The 21,686-nt window shown below is 39.9% G+C and overlaps 1 protein-coding gene across 2 annotated transcripts in view; it reads left to right on the forward strand.

Annotated features, from left to right (window-relative positions):
• Positions 1–21,686, forward strand: part of LOC127647428 (gastrula zinc finger protein XlCGF49.1-like) — a 278,306-nt gene that overhangs the window by 7,211 nt on the left and 249,409 nt on the right. The window contains exon 2 of one of the 2 annotated variants that reach the window (XM_052131658.1): positions 14,326–16,262. The exons of the other annotated variant lie outside the window; for it this stretch is intronic. Coding sequence (XP_051987618.1) covers positions 14,326–14,933 — 608 coding nt within the window. The 3' untranslated portion in view covers positions 14,934–16,262. Of the gene's footprint in view, positions 1–14,325; positions 16,263–21,686 lie in introns of those variants that run through there. 2 annotated transcript variants of the gene reach the window in all.

Here is a 21,686-nt window from a genome sequence, read left to right on the forward strand (position 1 = left end):
TTTTTCAATGTTTTGTTTTCTTTTATAGAGTGGTGGTGGTGTAGTGGGCAAAAGCACATAACTGTTAATCAGAAGGTCGCTGGTTCGATCTCCACAACTACCACCATTGTGTCCTTGAGCAAAGCACTTAACTCCAGTTATCACATTTGCACATTGCACATTTTTTTGAATTTCCAAATGAAGAAAACAAAATACGAAACAGTCTAAACAGTCTTTAAAAAAAACTGCGTTGGAGCCCAGTGTCTGAGGGATCTTCTATGAAAATATTATAATATTTTATAGAGTTTATCAATTGAGTCCAGTTGGATATGAATGTAATAAGATGATCTGTTCATAATGACAGTGTGTGTGTGTGTGTGTGTGTGTGCGTGTGTGTGTGTGTGTGTGTGTGTGTGTGTGTATATATATAAACATAAAAAATATTTTCATATTTCTTTACATACAGATATCCAAGTATGGAGGCATAGAAGCCCTTGTGACTGAGGAATGATACTGTATGGGGGTTCAGGGGTATCTCCAGAGAGAAACTTTTGAAAATGTAAAAGTCTGAATGGACCATTTTTCTATTTTCATTAAATTGAGAAAGACTAGGCTACAAACTAGTAATTGTTTTGTCTTCATCCTTGTCAGAGACGATGAAATCTGAATAATTTTCAATTAACAAAATAATTAACAAAATTAGAACAGAAATCTATTTGTTTATTATAAAAGGCTTTGAACATGCTGATTAATAAAACTACATTTAGAAAGAAACAACTTTATGGTCTAATGGGGCTCTGGAAACGCGCACCTCATGTTTACTTACATGTGGGGAAAAGAAGATGTGGGTGTAGCCCGGGACAGGGCATCAGTGAAGTGTGTTTCAGTGCTAGAGAAAAATATTGTCGCTCTGCTCACTAGAGATGATGAGAGGGCGTAACCGTCGTCATGATGTCTTGCAGTCAAGATGGAATCAATCTGGGATCCGGAACACGGTGACCTACGTAGCAGGGGCAATAGCAACTTCATACAGTCTGAGGCTGTGTTTCCACTGATGCAGAAGAAATCCGCACAAAGCTTCTCCAAACGCTAGGGAACCGATTGCCCCGTGCTGCTGTCGATTTTACAATCCACCTCGCAAGCTTGACGCTCGGCTTCCATTGAAAGCGCTCGCTCGCATTCGCTCACCATGCACCAGTGTTTTTAGCAACACGCATGGTCTAGATGTAGAACACAGGCTAAATATCGAAAATTACTCAAAAGCTTGGTATCATGGAGTTTTTTTATTGCGATAAATATTGATATCTTTTATCGCCCAGCCCTAACTTGGGTCAGATGTTTTGGGTAGCCTTCCACAAGTTTCTCACAATAGGTTGCTGGAATTTTGGCCCATTTCCCTCCAGACAGAACTGGTATAACTGAGTCAGGTTTGTAGGCGTCCTTGCTCGCACATGCTTTTTTAGTTCTGCCCACAAATATTCTATCAGACTGAGGTCAGGGCTTTGTGATTTTCCAATACCTTGACTTTTTTGTCCTTAAGCCATTTTGCCACAACTTTGGAGGTATGCTTGTGGTCATTGTCTATTTGGAAGACCCATTTGCAACAGATATATAACTTCCTGGCTGATGTCTTGTGATGGTGCTTCAATATATCCGCATAATTTACCTTTTTCATGATGCCATCTATTTTGTGAAGTGCACCAGTTCCTCCTGCAGCAAAGCACCCCACTCTTCATGGTTGGGATGGTGTTCTTTGGCTTGCAAGCCTCACCTTTTTATTCCAAACATAACGATGGTCATTATGGCCAGCCAGTTAAAAAAAAATGTCCTTAGACCAGAGGAAATTTCTCCAAAAAGTAAGATCTTTGTCCCCATGTGGACTTGCAAACTGTAGACTGGCTTTTATATGGCAGTTTTGGTTATGTCCATACAGTTGACAATTATTTTTTAATAATTCCCAAGAGCTGTTTAATGGAGCATTAATGAAGATTTCTTTCAACATAGCATTTCTAAACATAATAGTATATTTAGGCAACTTAGAGTGTTTATAATACAAATAGAAACAAAATTATAACCAAGAATAAAAAAATCTACTGGTCAAAATGATTATCCCTCTGATGTTAATAGTAAATAGTGTATCCCTTTTGCTTGATAGCAGCCTTTAGTCATTTGTTGTAGTTCTCAACAAGTTTTAGGCATTTCTCCTATGGATTCGCACCCCATTCCTCATCAAATCTCTCAAGCTCCTCCAGATTTGTTGGTCTCCTGGCATGGACTCTAGTCTTCAGTGTGGCCCACAGATTTTCTTTGGGATTCAAGTCTGGGCTTCATGCAGGCCAGTCAAGGACCTTCACTTTGCTCATTTGGAGGTAGTTCTTCACCAGAAGTGAGGTATGTTTTGGGTCAATATCATGCTGGAAGACGAAATGTCGACCCAAACCAAGTTTACAATTGCCTGAGTTTGTCTTTCAAAATCTTTTCGTAATCTTCCTTTTTCATGATTCCTTCGACCCTGATGAGATTCCCATTCCAGACGCACTGAAACATCCCCACAGCATTATACTCCCACAGCCATTTTTCACTGTGGGAACGGTGTTCTTTGGGTTGAGCGGTTCTTCTTTCTCCAAACATTGGCAACATCTCTTTGGACAAATAGCTCTAGTTTTGTCTCATCTGACCAAAGGACACATTTTCAGTATGCATAATGTTTCTCTGTTGTCCTTGGCAAACTTCAGTCTAGCTTGGAGGTGTCTCTCTTTCTTGGTCTGCAACCTCGCAGTCCATTCCTGTGCAGGGCTCTTCGTTGAGACATCAATCCCAAACTTGGCTAAATAATTCACTATTTTCTTGGCAGTTGTTCTTGGTTCTTTAGAAACCTCTCTTTCCAAGGTTTTTGAAATCTTTCACTTCCTGCCTCTGCCAGTCTTGTTCTCCACTCCAATTTATCACAAGGTCCTGCTGTTGTTCTGGGATTGATTTGCACTTTTCGCACCAAACTAGGTTTTTCTCTAGGAGACAAAATGCGTCTCCTTCCTGAGCGGTATGATGGCTGTCCCATTATGTTTATACTTGCATATTATTGTTTATACAGATGAATGTGGTACCTTCAGGTGTATGGAAATTGCTCAAGGATGGTTTTTGGCTGATTTATTTTAATTTTCCCATGATGTCAATTCAGTACACCTCCTATCAGAAGATAATTGTCTGAAGGCTTGACATCATTTTATGGAATTTGTCAACTTGGTGTATGTAAACTTCTGACCCACTGGAACTGTGATATAGTCAATTAAAAGTGAAACAATTGTTGGAAAAATTACTTGTTTCATGCACCAAGTAAACCACATGCCAAAGCTATAGTTTGCCAATATGAAATCTGTGGAGTGGTAAAATTTTTTTTTTTACTTTTAATGACTTACCTAAATGTAAACTAGGGCTGCAAATAACGATTATTTTGATAATCGGTTAATCTAATGATTATTCTGCGATTTATTGTAATGATTAATCATTTGCTCTTAACCGATGTATCAAGGTAAGAGATGAGCAAGGAGGAGACTGGAACCGGCTGACCAGTCAACTTAAAGTGTAATGAGAAACAAAACCCAAAACAACATACAAAAAACACGAACACAGACACACAAAAAGCGTCTGCGTGCGTCTCTCTCTCTCGAACTGGCACGTCCGGCTTGTCTTCATCCCCCTCTTTAGCTCAATTCTGGGCCGGCCGTGTGTCCTCACAGCAGCTCACTCCTCCCCCATCGGATGGCAGTAAGTCCTCCAAACCCTTGTTAAAGGCAGCAGTTCATACAGCTCTCGACCGCCTCTGTCCCTAGGTAAATGGCTGCGGCTGCTGCTCTGGTGGACGGCAGTGACGAGGACTCTGCGACAGTGCATCCCTACTTTCTGGGTTTCGGCACCAATGTAAAATGGTAATGGATGGGCAAGGAGGAGGCAGGAACCTGCTGACCAGTCAATGTGTGTAATGAGACAAGAGTAATGAGAAACTCTACCCAAAACAATATAAAACTAACATGAACACTGATACACACAAAGGACAAAATCCTCTTAAAAATTACTCTAAATGACATTCGCTGAATTAAAGGGAAAAAAAAACTTTTTTATTAAGTATAATTCAGTAAAGAAATTCACATAAAAAAAAATCGAATTGTTATCAAGTGTTTTTCGCTGGTTTTGAAATTAAAATTGTAGAAAAATCCTCAAACAAGATATGTGTATTTTTTCACTTGGTTATACTTCTGCGAGTGCAGTAAAGACAAAATATATTTATTTTCAAGATCTATTCTCTAGAAGTAAGTCTAAATATCTTATACGCTGCTTCTCAGGTGAATGCATCTTTTTTTGTTTTTTTTAAAGTATTTTTGGATATTTTAAAATATATTTGTATTTTTTATATTATATTCAACATTCTCAGATAACAATTTTTCTTCAGCAGTATAGCTGCTTACGTTATATGAAATGAGATCAAACGACTATTTGACAACAATGTTTTTTTTTTAGACATTCAGCCCTATAATGTAATCTTCTGACATCAACTGTATATCTCTGTATTTTTAGGCTGAATAGCGATACACAATATATATCTCTTTATTTTCTACAAAGTGGACTAAATGTTCAGTTGTAAGTCAAAGCCACTTGTAAAATGGTAAATAAAGCTTGCAAAGCACTTTGTTTTGGGGCAGAAGACTTTTCGGTCTGTGACTGCTTTGTGGCCAGGGTTGCAGCAGCACACATGCCGCAGTTTATGGCACTGTTTTAAATGGTGGAAGATATTTGAAGTGCTTCCAATTTTGGATGCAACCTGTTTATGGCATTCTCTACAGATGACATGCAGGGCTTGAAATTAAGCGTTATGTTGTGTAATGTAAATTGGTCATTCACTTGTCAGAGTAAAAAACTTACTTGTCCTCTTTTCTCTCTGGACATGTATTGGTTGCTTGCTCAAGTAATACGTCAGAGTTTCTGTTGTATGTTTTCTAAAATGACGTCATGGCTAACCTAATAGTATTATACCTATGCAATCAACTAGATTTTCTGGGATAGAAATGTAAACTGCGCTGGGTAGGGGAGGTTATTTTATGTTACATGTATGCACATAGTACACATGTGTCTACACATATATAAAGTAAATAAAGTAAAGCCTCCATCATCATTTACAGCAGGGGTGCTAACACTTCTACACACACACAAGCCACCTGTCAGTCAAACAGGTTAAGCGTACCGTTTTATTTGCTCAGTAAGATTCACCTTGAATGCATTGAGATCACAGGTGCCACGTTGAGTTACAACAATCTGGATGTGACTGCTGTGATTTGTGGTTTGGTACATGTGAATCGATGAAACTGTGTTTTCATTAGTGCTAAATAATGATCATAAATCACTGTTGTTGGTTGCTATGATGACGGAAGTTCACGGGAAGTCCTAAAGAGACTCTTCCGGGGCAACTCACCACACATGCGCAACCAAACGATGCCATATTGTCCACACAGCATTGCTAAGCAAACAAGTTAGCAGTCTTTCATGGAAAGCCTTTACTTTTAAAACCATACCATGTAAGCTAGAAGATAAATACAGCTTGCGTTTGAACAAACTAGAAGTGATTTAATCCTTTAACTTCTCAAACTTTAAACACACTTTTCTCTCTCTCTCTCTTATGCATTTTATCCAAATTTTGTCCCTCTCCATTGTCCCATAACACAAATTACTGTCTCTCAATGAGCAATTGAGTGGAAGTTAATTTAAGCTGAGTTTGGAAAGCTGATTAAAATTGATATTTTCTTCACGTTTCCTTTATTATTACCACATTTATCAGTTCTTAGCCAAAGCTGAACTACTAGATTAATAATAAGTCTGAAACAGTGTAAGTTTACAGAAAACTGATTCTCATTATTATCTACCAATCAGTTTCCAACTTATTTTTTATTACTTATCGGCTGTTTAATTTTATTTCATTTTTGTGTGTTGGGCAACTGAACATCAACTCAATATCCAGGCAACCCTGAATAAGACTCCAGTAGCTTCCCCATTGTGGAATTTTAAAGTGACAAAATCCCTCCAATAAAATATATCCTGTTACACAATCCTGATCTACAAGCACCAAGCCTCTATCAGAATCCCTGATATTGCCTAGCAAGCCTAATAACAAAACATTTATTGGTGGATTTTGTTCATTTAGTTGAAGTTTATTTTCCATTTAAATTTTTTGTCTTTTTTCTACCAACTGTTTGCAGTCTAGAGACAAAGCCTGTTGAACCACAGATAATTCTGTTTAAAATATTTGTCCTCAATATGAGTCATCTTGAAATGTCAAATTATTCACCAAATTTTGTGTGTTCTCGTCTAACCTCACGCAACTACTTTCTTTGTGTTTATAATTAATAATTCCTTGCATTTATATAGCGCTTTTCTAGGCACTCAAAGCGCTTTACATAGTATGGGGGAAACTCCTCAACCACCACCAGTGTGCAGCATCCACCTGGATGATGCGACGGCAGCCATAGTGCGCCAGAACGCCCACCACACACCAGCTATTGGTGGAGAGGAGAGAGTATAGTTATGTAGCCAATTCAGGGATGGAGATTAATACAATGCCATGGTAGATAGGGGCCAATGGGGGGTATTCGGCCAGGACACCGGGGTTACACCCCTACTCTTTACGAGAAGTGTCCTGGGATTTTTAATGACCACAGAGAGTCAGGACCTCGGTTTAACATCTCATCCGAAGGATGGTGCCTTTTTTTACAGTATAGTCTCCCCGTCACTATACTGGGGCATTAGGACCCACACAGACCGTATGGTGAGCACCCCCTGCTGGCCTCCCTCATACCACTTCCAGCAGCAACCTTGGTTTTCCCCAGGAGGTCTCCCATCCAGGTACTGGCCAGGCTCAACCCTGCTTAGCTTTAGTGGGCAACCGGGAAAGAGATGCAGGGTGATATGGCTGCCGGTATCGCGTTTATCAACGCAATCCAAATCCAAAAATTTCCACGTCTGTAAATAAATTGCAGAGAGAAGTGCCAGGTAACCCTGAGCATGCCTGTTTGAGGCATCTGTGGTAAGCAGTTCAATTGTACCGCATAATCAAGTGTATGTGTCAATCCTGCCAGATGTCATTTTTTTTAATTACACTTCACTAGTTGCTCACAAAAACAACACTAAGCTGTTGCCCTTCATTTGTGTCCCCACATATTGAAGCCAACATCTAGCTGTAACACTACACCTAGGCTCTTAACCTCATCTGTGTCAGTTCTCTCCTTAGTCTTCCACAACAGTGTGCCTACATGTTACTGAAGACTGATCCCATGGCCCACTGGAAAAACTTGAAGGCGATATTGAGTGACATGCTGGAAAAATTCACCAACTTCCTGGCCCAAAACATCATAGGCCAGATAAAACCAAGTGACAAGAATTCCACCTATCTGACACAGGGCATAAACAACCTAAAGCTGCTATCCACAAAACCTAAAAGGTTCTAAAGCATGCTATGAATCTGAAGCCCAATATTGACGCAAGTGGTCCAATTAACTGGAACAAGCATCACTGAGAGAAATCAAATGGCCCCAGGGAAGCCCTGACAGCTGCTAAGCACAGAGAGCACCAGGCTAAAGGCACCCAAGAGGGCCTGGAAAAGAAACTCCAGCACACCAAAGGGCAACTGGAAAAGGCCATGATTGATTTGAAAGACATGAACTCTTGAAAACAAGTTCTTGGAAGGCCATCTGGAAATGTCCAGAACTGAAGTTGAAACCCTGACCCAACAACTTTACCTCACCAAAGATGAGCTCGACATGGTCAGAGATGAACTGAAACACTTTTACGGGTTACAACGAGAGCTTAAGATGGACAGGCATCCCATAGCAGCACCCCTGGTCAACAAAGCAGCGTCCTCTTCCAAGAACCCCTTTCCAATAGCAGTACCTGGAATAGATTTTAAAGACCTCGACAAGCTGGCAAGGAACATTGACAAGTTCACACCAAATCCTGCTGAGGGTCACAAGATCCATACTTATCTCTGTGACAAAGACTTCCACCTGAATATGTGGCCTCAGATGACTAACAGAGACACATTATACCTACTATGGATAACATCCATCCATGAGGTGCAAAGTTTTCTTGACAGACAGTCAAACCACACAAAGTCTAACTATCAACTTCTGAGAGAAGACCTGATTAAAGAATTTCCAGACCCAGAGTCTGAGCAAGATTGTTTACATCCCTGAACACCAAACATGGACGGAAAGAGACCTTGCAAGCCTACTACTATCGACTACCGCAAGACTACTTCCAGTCCCTGAACAGACTTGAGATGGAAGTAGAATTCAACTTTAAATCCATTTTCCTCCAAAACCTGCATCCCACAGTGAGCTATCATCTAGGAGTCACAGCCTGTCCTTGCACGACAACAACTCAACAACTGTGTGACTTGGCACAAAAGGCTTATGTTAAACAAAGAATTGCCTTAAGAAAGGCCCACAAGGAATCATTAGTCTCAAGCCTTGCCTCTCAAAACCATCACAAGATATGTGGCATCACAGCAAAGCCAGGTTCTCCAGCATAGAGCTGAGTAAACCCCATGGCGATTAAGAGCATGGCCCCCACATAAGTGCCAGACCCATATGCATGTCCAACCACTGTGAGAAACCATGGAACAAACCACATCCCTTAAGCAATCCAAAAGAAAGGACGACATGGAACCCAGATGGACACCTAAAGGCAACTGACGACAAAAGCCATTGCAACACAGTGCAGATAGACACCGAACTGAGCCTACACACGAATACCCAACTGAGCCTGCACACAAACTAGATAAGCCACCTGCAGGAGACTCATCAGAACTGCTGAAGCTACTCACAGCATACTTCAAGCAGAATCTACCCAATGCCAACCATAAAGACATTTCGTACTCCTCCTGTCGTGACCAATGATAGGAATACAGGTGGCAGGCACAACAGGGACCAGCACGGCACTGGCTTATGGGATATAAATCTCAGCCACTAGCCTTAACTTTAACCACATCTTCCCATATTCACAACATGACAGAAATTACTCTAGCTAATGACGAGTTACATACAGACATCTAGAACTGTGTGAAAGACACAGTTCTGTGGCACCCACAGTCACCTAGAGGTGTCCATCGAAATCAAGTTGACAGCCAAGAGCTCCAAGACCAAGGGGGGCTTGAAACAGTCTGACACAGTTTAAAACCATCTCACATAGAGCTTAAACAGTTTGACACAGTTAACAACAATCTCACATACAGCTAAAATAGTCTGACATATTTCAAACTGTTCTGACAACACTTTAACACAACCAACCACTATAGGGCAATATCAAACTGTTTTCCTCATAGATAAAGCACCCAACCTTACTTTAAGGTACTTGAAAACCTTAGCTACCCTATACTAAGTTCACATCAACCACTCAGCACTGGATACATTAACTATACATTATTATGATAGGACACACTCAATAGGCAAAATGCTAAAACTAATCCAATTAGCCAGCAAGAAAGTCAATGGTATTATATCAGGATTGACTCCTTATGCTTTTTGTTCACAAGCCACCATGAATTCATAGAGCATTCAGAAAGCCTTGTGCGAATAAGACATTTATTTGTAATAGGCCATGATATTGTGAAAGAAAAAAACTAAACTACATTGACGGAACTTACTGCATTATGCTACACAATTGAACCTTGTGGATCAATTTCCAAAAGAACGCAATTCTTAATTTTTATGACTTGGCCTTCAAAACTTCTTGAGTGAAGAATATCAAACAAATCTCAATCCTTCTGGTTTTAAATGGGTACTCCTTCACCTTTGGTTCTGGATCGCAACAGAAACAAGGTGGAAGGAATTCACCTAACTGAACTGACTAATCGATTCAATTTCACGAATGATCGCTCGTATTCACGACGATTCACCTCAATAAAATCCGAATTACCCTTTACAGGTTTCCAACCATTAAGGAAAATTAAAGATGACTCTAAAACATGAAAAAAATTCAGAAGACTCAAGTAGCACCAAAACATCTCAAGAGTCATCTGAACACCTACTGAATAATTAATTATTCTCCACCAGTGCTTTAGCTTTGATTGAGGTGTTGTCTTGTTGTTGTTTTTTTCTGCTTCTGCCTGTGTTCCAGCAATCGTCAATGCCTGCATTTTGACCATTTCCGATCCTGTATATTCTTATCCTGTACATAATCTGCCAAAGTGCCTAGAACGCTAATTCGAGGTTTAACCTGATCATAATCCTGACAGTTATGTTTTTCATAAAGTGTAATGTATTTTTTTTTAAATAACACTAATTATTGTTTTATCATGCTTTATAACTGTTATTTTATAAGAATGTACAAGTGTTTGGTATGTAATTGATTCTCTCTTAAATTCCCGAATGATGATGTGTAGAAGTTTTAGGGTTTTGTGAAAAATGTTGCATAGTGAGGATGTCTTCAAATATAATGCCATGAGTTTTCATTTATCAATGAAAACAATGCGGTTTTCGTCCTGGCCGTGGAACGACGGACCAGATCTTTACTCTCGCAAGGATCCTGGAGGGGGCCTGGGAGTATGCCCATCCGGTCTACATGTGTTTTGTGGATCTGGAGAAGGCGTATGACCGGGTCCCCCGGGAGAGACTGTGGGAGGTGCTGCGGGAGTACGGGGTGAGGGGGTCCCTTCTTAGGGCGATCCAATCCCTGTACGTCCAAAGCGAGGGCTGTGTCCGGGTCCTCGGCACAAAGTCGAGTTCATTCCATGTGGGGGTTGGTCTCCGCCAAGGCTGCGCTTTGTCACCAATCCTGTTTGTGATATTCATGGATAGGATGTCGAGGCGTAGTCGGCGCGGGGAAGGTGTGCGGTTCGGTGGGCTGGGGATCTCATCGCTGCTTTTTGCAGATGATGTTGTCTTCATGTCATCATCGGTCCGTGACCTTCAGCTCTCACTGGATCGCTTGGCAGCCGAGTGTGAAGCAGCTGGGATGAGGATTAGCACCTCTAAATCTGAGGCCATGGTTCTCAGCAGGAAACCGATGGCGTGCGTACTCCAGGTAGGGAATGAGGTTTTGCCCCAAGTGAAGGAGTTCAAGTACCTCGGGGTCTTGTTCACGAGTGAGGGGACAGTGGAGCGGGAGGTTGGCCGGAGAGTCGGGGCAGCAGGGGCGGTATTGCACTCGCTCTATCGCACCGTTGTCACGAAAAGGGAGCTGAGCCGAAAGGCAAAGCTCTCGATCTACCGGTCAGTTTTTGTTCCTACCCTCACCTATGGTCATGAAGGTTGGGTCATGACCGAAAGAACTAGGTCGCGAGTACAAGCGGCCGAATTGGGCTTCCTCAGAAGGGTGGCGGGCTTCTCCCTTAGAGATAGGGTGAGGAGCTCAGTCATCCGTGAGGAGCTCGGAGTAGAGCCGCTGCTCCTTTGCGTTGAAAGGAGTCAGTTGAGGTGGTTTGGGCATCTGGTAAGGATGCCCCCTGGCCGCCTCCCTAGGGAGGTGTTTCAGGCGCGTCCAGCTGGGAGGAGGCCTCGGGAAAGACCCAGGACTAGGTGGAGAGATTACATCTCCACACTGGCCTGGGAACGCCTCGGGGTCGCCCAGTCAGAGCTGGTTAATGTGGCTCGGGATAGGGAAGTTTGGGGGCCCCCTGCTGGAGCAGCTGCCCCCGCGACCCGACTTCGGATAAGCGGTTGAAGATGGATGGATGGATGGATGGAGTTTTCATTTATCAATTAATGTCATACAAATAGGGCTGGGACAATGCGACGTTGACGCAAAAAATACGTCGACGCAAAATATGCACGTCGATTCGTCAGACCCAAAACAAAGATGGCTGCGCCGGAGAGTAGTAGCAACATGAGTGGCTCCTCAGACTATCAGAAGTGCAAGGCGGCACGCACTCTTTCCTCTAAAGTATGGGAATTCTTTAATTTAAAAGGAAACAATTCCGTGATATGTTGTCTTTGCAAAATAGAGATGGCCTTCCATTCTAGCACCACGGCAATGCACCAGCACCTGAAGAGGCACCTCCCGGGAGCAGCTGCATGTTGAAATGCTCACATTCCTCCACTCCAATATATGACAGTATTTTTTCTTGAATGACACTCACACACACACCCACACACACTATTCTTAAGGTGAAAGGAAAGTGTCAGAGTGTAATTTGTTATTTGCATGTGAATGAAGATGCTTTTTCTGAACGTTTATTTTCATTATTTATTTTTTGTTGGAAAAGCACTTTCTGTATTAGCTTAAAGCCCCCAAGTTTACAATAGTTACTGTATTCTTTTAATAGCTCTAAGAAAGGGTGGCTGGGTGACCTTTTTATATTTTTTTATTTAATGTTAGACATCAGAATGCATTATTTTGCTCTTGTACACTTTAATTGAATTTTATTTTTGAATTTTGAGTTTAAGAAAAAGGTGAGTGGCAGAGTGTATTACTACTGTATGTTGTTATTTTTATGTGAATGAAGAATTAAAAGATGCACTTTTTTCAGTAAGCTAGGCCTATGTGTTTTCAAGGCTTCAAGGTTTTATTGAATCCTACCTCTGACTAAGAATGCATTACTTTGCACTTGTATAGTCTTTTATTTTGGAATTTTAAGAGCAATAAAGATATTGCAATGTTAAGGAATTCATGTTTTTTCCATTCAGATATGTAAATCAACATGTATAAATTGCTATTAGTCAATTAATGGGGAGATAATCGAATCGAAATTGAATCGGACTGAAAAAATTAATCGTTAGATTAATCGATGCATCGAAAAAATAATCACTAGATTAATCGTTTAAAAAATAATCGTTTATCCCAGCCCTACATACAAAGTCCAGTAAACATAAAAAAAAAGCTACACTGATAAGATTGATTACTTATGACATTGATTGTGACCACCTTTGCCTTCAAAACGGCACCAATTCTCCTCGGTCACCGGGACACAATTTTTCTTGGTTGTTGGCAGATAGGATGTTCCAAGCTTGGAGAATTTGCAACAGTTCTTCTATGTTCAGTGGGGGGCCATGCTATCTTTTACAGAGATACCTGTTCTTTTATTCTATTTGCAAAATAAATGTTCGGGAGTTTAAATGTTTATTTTCTATTGACACACTAAAGCTGAAGATATAACCATCTTAAGACAAATGTTTTTGTGAAACATCTTACGTGCCTAAGACTAATGCACAGTACTGTATTTTCGGGTTATGACCGGGAAACTAACAAACCTTGGAACAAAGGCTGTAAATTATCTTGAGGAGAGGACGCTCTTGACCATGTGCCTCTGAAAAGCTGCTTATGATTAGCTCAGCATACCTTTGGGGTTTGGCCAATTTCATTTCAAAACTTTCCTACACTGAGGAGGTCTTCTGTCGTCTTCTGCTCTCTTCTCCGCTCTTCACTTCCTCTGCAGCTCTGCATCTTACGCACTCTTGCCCTCATGGCTTGTAGACTCCCCCCTGGCAACTCTCAAGTTCTGTACCATGTAGAAGTCCACAAAGGCTCTGACGCGAAGGTCAGAGGAAGCCCTTCTCTGCGCTACACACACACACACACACACGCCTCATCATCCATGGACTCAGACATGGTAACAGACATCCACAATCTAACAGCAGTCCAAGACATCAACAGAATAAACTTTCTACAAAGAGCCAAAGAACCAAGTAACGCAACGACACTCAAGTACATCTCCAGATTTAGCTGAAAGTGCTGGTGTATTATTTAAATACTTTGGGTAATCCGATTGCAAATCGATTTATACTCAAAGAAATGGTTCTTAAGGCATTGTCTACAGACTCCATAAAGCTCATTTTCTCTGTATTGATCATTTCTTTCACATTCTGTCACATTACTCACCAACATGTTTCATGTTTGTATGTTTAGAATAGCAATAAAGTCTTGTATTCAAGGATAATTTGACTATGGATCAAATTATCCATCTCTAAAGCTATACCTAAAATATGTGTGATATTTTTAATAAGACATGAGAATAATATTACTCCAATAAGTGAATTAATCATAATTCACTTATCAAAGCTAATACCTTAAAATTGAAATTGTGAGGGATACAACGAAACATTGTATTGCAACTTTAATGGTGGGGAATTTAATTCGAATTATTTGTCATTTATCTTTCTTAAATGGCTGTCAAATGTGGCTAATTCCATTATAAATTTCCTTACATTTATGAGGTATGCTGCACTTTAATCCTTACTGTGTACAATCTACATTAACCGAAATTCTTACAATACATTCTGTATGCATAGCCATCATATAGACCACTTCTTGGCCAATTAAATACAGATAAATAAAGGTCATATATTAATTTTCATATTTTCTTTTTAGACTTAATGGAAATGAAAAAAGAAAATCAAGAATCGATTGAAGTGAAAGAGGAAAGTCAAGATCTGAGTGAAGTGAAGGAGGAACACCAGAATCAGAACCCTCATTTCATAGCTGAAGAAAAATCTTTTAGTAGCTCACAGACTGAGATGAATTCCTCACAAAACAAAACTCAAGCCAAAAATCCTTTCACATGCCATCAGTGTGGAAAGAGCTTCACACAGAATGAAAATCTTAGGGTACACTTACGACGTCACACCGGAGAGAAACCTTTCACGTGCCCTCAATGTGGAAAGACTTTCATACGGAAAAGAGGTTTTAAGGATCACATAAGATGTCACACTGGAGAAAAGCCTTTCACTTGCCACCATTGTGGAAAGAGTTTTGCAAAAAGAGGAGGCCTTAAGGATCACATTAGATATCACACTGGAGAGAAGTCATACTGTTGCCATCAGTGTGGAAAAAGTTTTCATCGGTCATACGCCCTAAAGGAACATGAGAGTGTGCATACTGGAGAGAAACCATACCAATGTACTTCATGTGGGAAACATTTCAAACTATCAAGATCTTTAAGAAAGCATAGAAAATTACATTGCCCAGAATTGTTGTAGTAAGCAAACTGTAGATACTTCTATGTCATTGGAATGTAATTCAGAGAAAGTCAAATAATCAAATTGCTCCTTTGAAAGAAACACTAAAACCAATGTGTTCAGAATTATCCAATCACATTCAAACTCTTGTGCAGAATTAATGATCCATCCACCTGTCATCAAGTGAAGCTGATTAATCCTGAATGAAGATCAGTTGTTTCATTGGGATTTTCTTGGCATCCTCTTGGTTGCATCTGACTGCTGAAGCCATGGACTGTAAAGAGTCTACTAAGCATGTGTGGAATCTCATTGTGAAAATCTACCAGTCAGCACAGAGGTATAACATTTCAAAGCATTAGATATGCCATGGAGCACCGTGTAGGCCATCATAGACAAGTGGAGGGAATGGGGCAACACAATAACATAAGAACAGGATATGTGTCCAAATAATGATGAAAAGACTGGAAGAAAACTGTTGCTTTTAAGTAAACATTGGTAGCCCACTTAATATATTCATTGAAATGTTTTCTTTAATGAGTTTGTTTTTAAAGTATATTGTGTTTGCATGAGTCATCTGTGAAATTTGATGTGTAAATTTACATAAAGTCCCATGATGTCATGACATAGACCAAAACAGTTTGTCTGCCGGTGCATTGGAGAAAGACTATTAGTAAATACAGTTGAAGTCAGAAGTTTACATACACCTTAGCCAAATACATTTAAACTCAGTTTTTCACAATTCCTGACATTTAATCATAGAAAACATTCCCTGTCTTAGGTCAGTTAGGGTCTCTATTTTAAGAATGTGAAATTGAAATTGTGATTTTGCCATGATGTCAAGCAAAGAGGCACTGAGTTTGAAGATGATCCTTAAAATACATCCACAGATACACCTCCAATTCAGTACACCTCCTATCAGAAGCTTATTGTCTGAAGGCTTGACATCATTTTCTAGAATTTTCTAAGCTGCTTAATGGCACAGTTAACTTGGTGTATGTAAACTTTTTACCCACTGGAATTGTGATATAGTCAATTAAAAGTGAAGCAATCTGTCTATAAATGATTGTTGTAAAAATTACTCGTCATGCACAAAATAGATGTCCTAAATGACTTGCGAAAACTATAGTTTGCCAATATGAAATCTGTGGAGTGGTTAAAAATGAGTTTAATTGACTTCAACCTAAGTGTATGTACACTTCTGAGTTCAACTGTACATTGTAAGGATTATTGTAGTATTTCAGGTTTGGTATAATCTATAATCTTATTTACTGTACAATCTGGCCAGTTGGTGAAGGAACACAAATAAGTGGAAATCAGAGCGCTTAATAAGAAAAGGGCTATGTGGTTGGACAGGATATATTGAAAAAAATGAAGAAATCAAACTTTCAGCTGAGTATATTCTGATCATGTTGTTTAAGGTAAATCTGGGAACTGTATGTATATATTTCCTGTTGTATCATATGTGGAGTAATACAGAATGATGGACAGCTAAACTAATGGCAGGCTAAAGTTTAACTGGCTGTTTCTTCCATTTGTAAGTGTTCTTTTATTGCTGTCTTGGCCCTTAAAGGAATATTTCACAAAAAAATGAAAATCATATACTCACCCTTGTCCCATCTCAGATGTGTATGACTTTTTTCATCTGCTGATCTCAAATTAAGATTTTAGAAGAATTTCTATTAGGGCTGTCAATCGATTAAAATTTGTAATCAAATTAATTACACGGTGTCCCGATTAATTAATCGTGAATAATCGCATATACAAATATTTGTTGAGAAAGCCCCTCATATAAATATTTTTCAATAAATAATGATACATAGTTATATATATTTATTTATTTTATAAATATTTAAAGATATCTAAAATAAAAAAATATTCAGATAATTAAAATGCATTACATTCTTGTGGCAGAAGAGTTCATCATTAAGAAGACAATACAAAAAGCGGCTTTAGAATACAATGTATTGTTTACTACCATATTATTGATCATAAGTCAATCATTGGCATACAGTTCACACCAATCATTACACAAGTGATTTTGTCAATCAGTTGGAGATTTATTATGAGGGCTTGATTAAGGGCCGTCAATTTACACCTGCGTCAGACATGCTTTTGTAGCGTCTCGGGTGCATTGCCTCATAAACATAAAATTTTAGGTCACTGTGTCAAGTTTAATACAGTTTAATACTTATAACACACCTTGAAATCTCTTAGTTCGGATTTGCGTTCCATCAAGTGTTTTGAACGCAAGAATGTAACGCATGTCTGTTGTTCTGCTGCTCAAGGGTGTTTTTCTTCACTGTATAAAAACTGCGCATTGCCACACAGCTGAAGTGCCACTTACTGCCCTCTGGAGTAAACAGGTGGTACTACAAGCTTGCATTTCTCAGGAATCTTCCATATCAGTGCGGGCATTGTGATTAATTGCGTAATTTTTTGTCAAATTAATTGCACTGTATTGACGAGTTAAATCGACAGCCCTAATTTCTATACTTTTTTGGTCCATACAATGCAAGTGAATGAATGACAAAATTCATAAAATTAATCCATAAAACTCCAGTGGTTAAATCAGTGTCCTCAGAAACAATATGATAGGTGTGTGTGTGAGAAACAGATCACTTTCACATTCTTCTACTTGTGTTTTTGAGGATTCACACTCTTCATGCATATCGCCCCCTACTGGGCTGGGAGAATACTTTCAAGCTAAAAAAGGACATAAATATTGTTTTGTTTCTCACCAACATCTATTTTATTGCTTTTGAGGATATGGATTTAAACATTGGAGTCGTATGGATTACTTTTATGATGACTTTATGTGCTTTTTAGAGTGTCAAAATATTGGCACCCATACACTTCCATTGTATGGACCTACAGAGCAGAAATATTCTTCTAAAAATCTTAATACGTGTTCTGCTGAAGAAGTAAATTCATACACATTTGGGATGAAATGAGTGTGAGTAAATGATGAGAGAATTAAAAATTTTGGTTGAACTTTCACTTTAAGTAAAATATTTTTGTCTTATACACCTATAAAAATGCTGAATGAAAATACATTTTATGATAAATCTAACACTAGAATTTTGTATCTTGTTTACATATAGCATTTAGGTCTCGGTACAGATAGCATCAGCATGCAAGCTTGCTTTCATATCATGTGTTTTGGCTGTTTAGTTTTTATTTTACTCCGATATTATTATATTCTGATATTTGAAATGTTTCTCATTTATTACATGTTTTCAAGTAGATCAGTTAAGTGTAAGGTAATACAAACTTGGCTGGGTCTCATATTTAAAGGGATAGTTCACCCAAAAAAAAAAAATATTGCTCATTATTTATTCACCCTCATGATATCCCAGGTGGGTATAACTTTCTTCTTCACCAGAACACATTTGAAGAAAAATAGAAAAATGGTCTGTGGTGTGGGGACGTCCCCACGCCACATGGTCCTTAGAATGCAAGTGAATGGCGATTTTTCTTTCTTTAATTTTTTCTTTTGAAGCTCCAAAAATCACTGACATTCAGCATAAAATTCATCCATACAACACCAGCTGTTCTGGCAAAAACGTCTTCTAAAGTGACACGATCACTTTTGGTACAAAATAGATAAATATTTAAATACTTTTTTTTAACTAAATCTTGCTTCCAGTCAGCAGCGGTACATGCGTGTTACATAATCGCATTGCTTTTGAAACGTGAGAACTGACACATGTACGTCACAGCCAGAAGAGCAGCACTGTTTTCAAGTAAGGAGGAGGAAAGCTGTATAGAAGCTTGGTTGGCTTTTGTATAGATCAGTATTTATCTGTTTATTTACTCACTATGTTGCATTTGTGTCCTTATCCTGAATGTCTCAACTGAGTGGAGAATATGAAATTACATTGGTATCCATGTAAAGTGAATACATCACACGAAATACAGTTTGGACTCCACCCTCTCCTGAAGCATTTGATTATTACTTAAATATGTATCTTTTTTGCACCAAAAATTATCGTATCACTTTAGAAGACATTTATTTAACAATGATGTTTATGCTGGCTATCTGTGATTTTTGGACCTTCAAAAGAAAAATCTCAATTCACTTTCATTTTATGGACCTACTGAGCTAAGAAATTTGTCTTCAAATGTGTTCTGGTGAAGAAAGTCATAGACACCTTAGATATCATGAGGGTGGTGTGGCCTGAAAGAATTTGCTAACTTCAAGACACTATCCCAAACACTGTAGGGAACCAACAACTGGTTGAAGACTTGAATGTATTTTACTGTAGATTTGAACGGCCCAGTCTCACACCTACATACACTCTGACCTTCACTTCACACAAACATCAACATCCGACAACCCCCCTCCTTCTACTCAACCTGCAATTAAGATGTGGGAAAAGGAGGTGTGCCGTGTCTTCCAGAAAAAAAAGACATGGAAAGCACAGGGCCCAGACCATTTTTCACCCACTTATCTAAAATCCTATGCTAACCAGCTGGCCCTCATCTTCACACTGATCTTCAATAGATCGCTGGAGCAGTGTGAAGTTCCATGCTGCTTCAAGCACTCCATCATCATTCCTGTCCCAAAGAAACCCAAAATCACAAGCCTTAATGACAACAGACCTATCGCTCTGACGGCTGTGGTTAAGAAATCATTTGAGAGACTGTTGTTGGTCCACCTGAAGAACATCACTGGACCCTTTCTAGATCCCCTTCAATTTGCTTATCGAGGAAACAGGTCTGTGGATGATGCAGTATACATGGGATTGCATCATATCCTGCAACAGCTGGACAGACCAGGGACATGTGCAAAGATGCTTTATGTGGTCTTCAGTTCAGCTTTCAACACCATCATTCCAGCTATTCTTCGGACTAAATGACACCAACTCTCTGTTCCCACATCTATCTGTCAGTGGATCACCAGCTTTCTGATGGACAGGCAGCTGCTTGTTAGTCAACTTGGAGCTGAACATGCACAAAACAGTGGAGATGATTGTGGACTTTTGGAGGAACACCCAACATTGACCCCGCTCATCATTCTAAACAGCACTGTGGCAGTGGAGTCATTCATGTTCCTTGGCACTACCGTCTCATAGAACCTGAAGTGGGAGAAAAACATTGACTCCATTGTGAAAAAGGCCCAGCAGAGGTTGTACTTCCTTTGCCAGCTGAGGAAGTTCAACCTGCCACGGCCGCTGTTGATACAGTTCTACTCTGAGTCTAGTCCAGTCATTGAGTCTGTCCTCTGCACTTCAGTAAATGTCTGGTTTGGTGCAGCTATGAAATCGGACATCAGAAGACTACAAAGGACAGTTCGGACTGTTGAGAGGATTATTGGTTGCCCCCTGCCCTCCCTTCAAGAACTGTACACTTCCAGAGTGAGGAAAAGGGCTGGAAAAAACACCCTGTACCCCACTCACCCCACTACCTTTTGAACAGTTGCCTTATGGATGGCTCCACAGAGCACTGAGCACCAGAACCGTCATTCACAGGAACAGTTTTTCCGGAACGGGACAGGTTCCACTCAGAACAGGCCTCGCCATTGTCGACCAAAGAAGTTGAGTGCACGTGCTCAGCGTCATATCCAGAGGTATGATTGCTGCCAGCATTGCTGCAGAGGTTGAAGGGGTGGGGGGTCAACCTGTCAGTGCTCAGACCATACGCCGCACACTGCATGGCTGTTATCACAGAAGGAAGCCTCTTCGAAAGATGATGCACAAGAAAGCCTGCAAACAGTTTGCTGAAGACAAGCAGACTAAGGACATGGATTACTGGAACCAGTATTACCTGTGGTCTGATGAGACAAGATAAACCTATTTGGTTCAGATGGTGTCAAGCATGTGTGGCGGAAAACAGGTGACGAGTACAAAGACAAGTGTCTCTTGCCTACAGTCAAGCATGGTGGTGGGAGTGTCATGGTCTAGGGCTGCATGAGTGTTGCCGGCACTGGGGAGCTACAGTTTATTGAGGGAATCATGAATGCCAACATGTACTGTGACATACTGAAGCAGAGCATGATCCCCTCCATTCGGAGACTGGGCCGCAGGGCAGTATTCCAGCATGATAACGACCCCAAACACACCTTAAATATGACCACTGCCTTGCTAAAGAAGCTGAGGGTGAAGGTGATGGACTGGCCAAGCATGTCTCCAGACCTAAACCCTATTGAGCATCTGTGGGGCATCCTCAAACGGAAGGTGGAGGAGCACAAGGTCTCTAACATCCACCAGCTCCGTGATGTCGTCATGGAGGAGTGGAAGAAGACTCCAGTGGCAACCTGTGAAGCTCTGGTGAACTACATGCCCAAGAGGGTTAAAGCAGTGCTGGAAAATAATGGTGGCCACACAAAATATTGACACTTTGGGCCCAATTTGGACATTTTCACTTAGGGGTGTACTCACTTTTGTTGCCAGCTGTTTAGACATTAATGGTTGTGTGTTGAGTTATTTTGAGTGGACAGCAAATTTACACTATTATACAAGCTCACTACTTAACATTTTAGCAAAGTGTCATTTCTTCAGTGTTGTCACATGAAAAGATATAATCAAATATTTACAAAAATGTGAGTGGTGTACTCACTTTGGTGAGATACTGTATACTTATATTTTCTATTGACTTCACCAAGACAAATTTATGTGTAAGCATACTTGGCAATAAAGCTAATTCCGATTCCGAGTAAATAATGAGAGAATTTTCATTTTTGGGTGAACCATCCCTTTAAAACATTAAACACTCATTTACATTCAATGTAAATCCAGCAGGTATCAACAAGTCTAAATCAGAATTATGAGACTG

This window comes from Xyrauchen texanus, chromosome 8 (genome assembly GCF_025860055.1).
Source record: "Xyrauchen texanus isolate HMW12.3.18 chromosome 8, RBS_HiC_50CHRs, whole genome shotgun sequence".
Taxonomy (NCBI): domain Eukaryota; kingdom Metazoa; phylum Chordata; class Actinopteri; order Cypriniformes; family Catostomidae; genus Xyrauchen; species Xyrauchen texanus.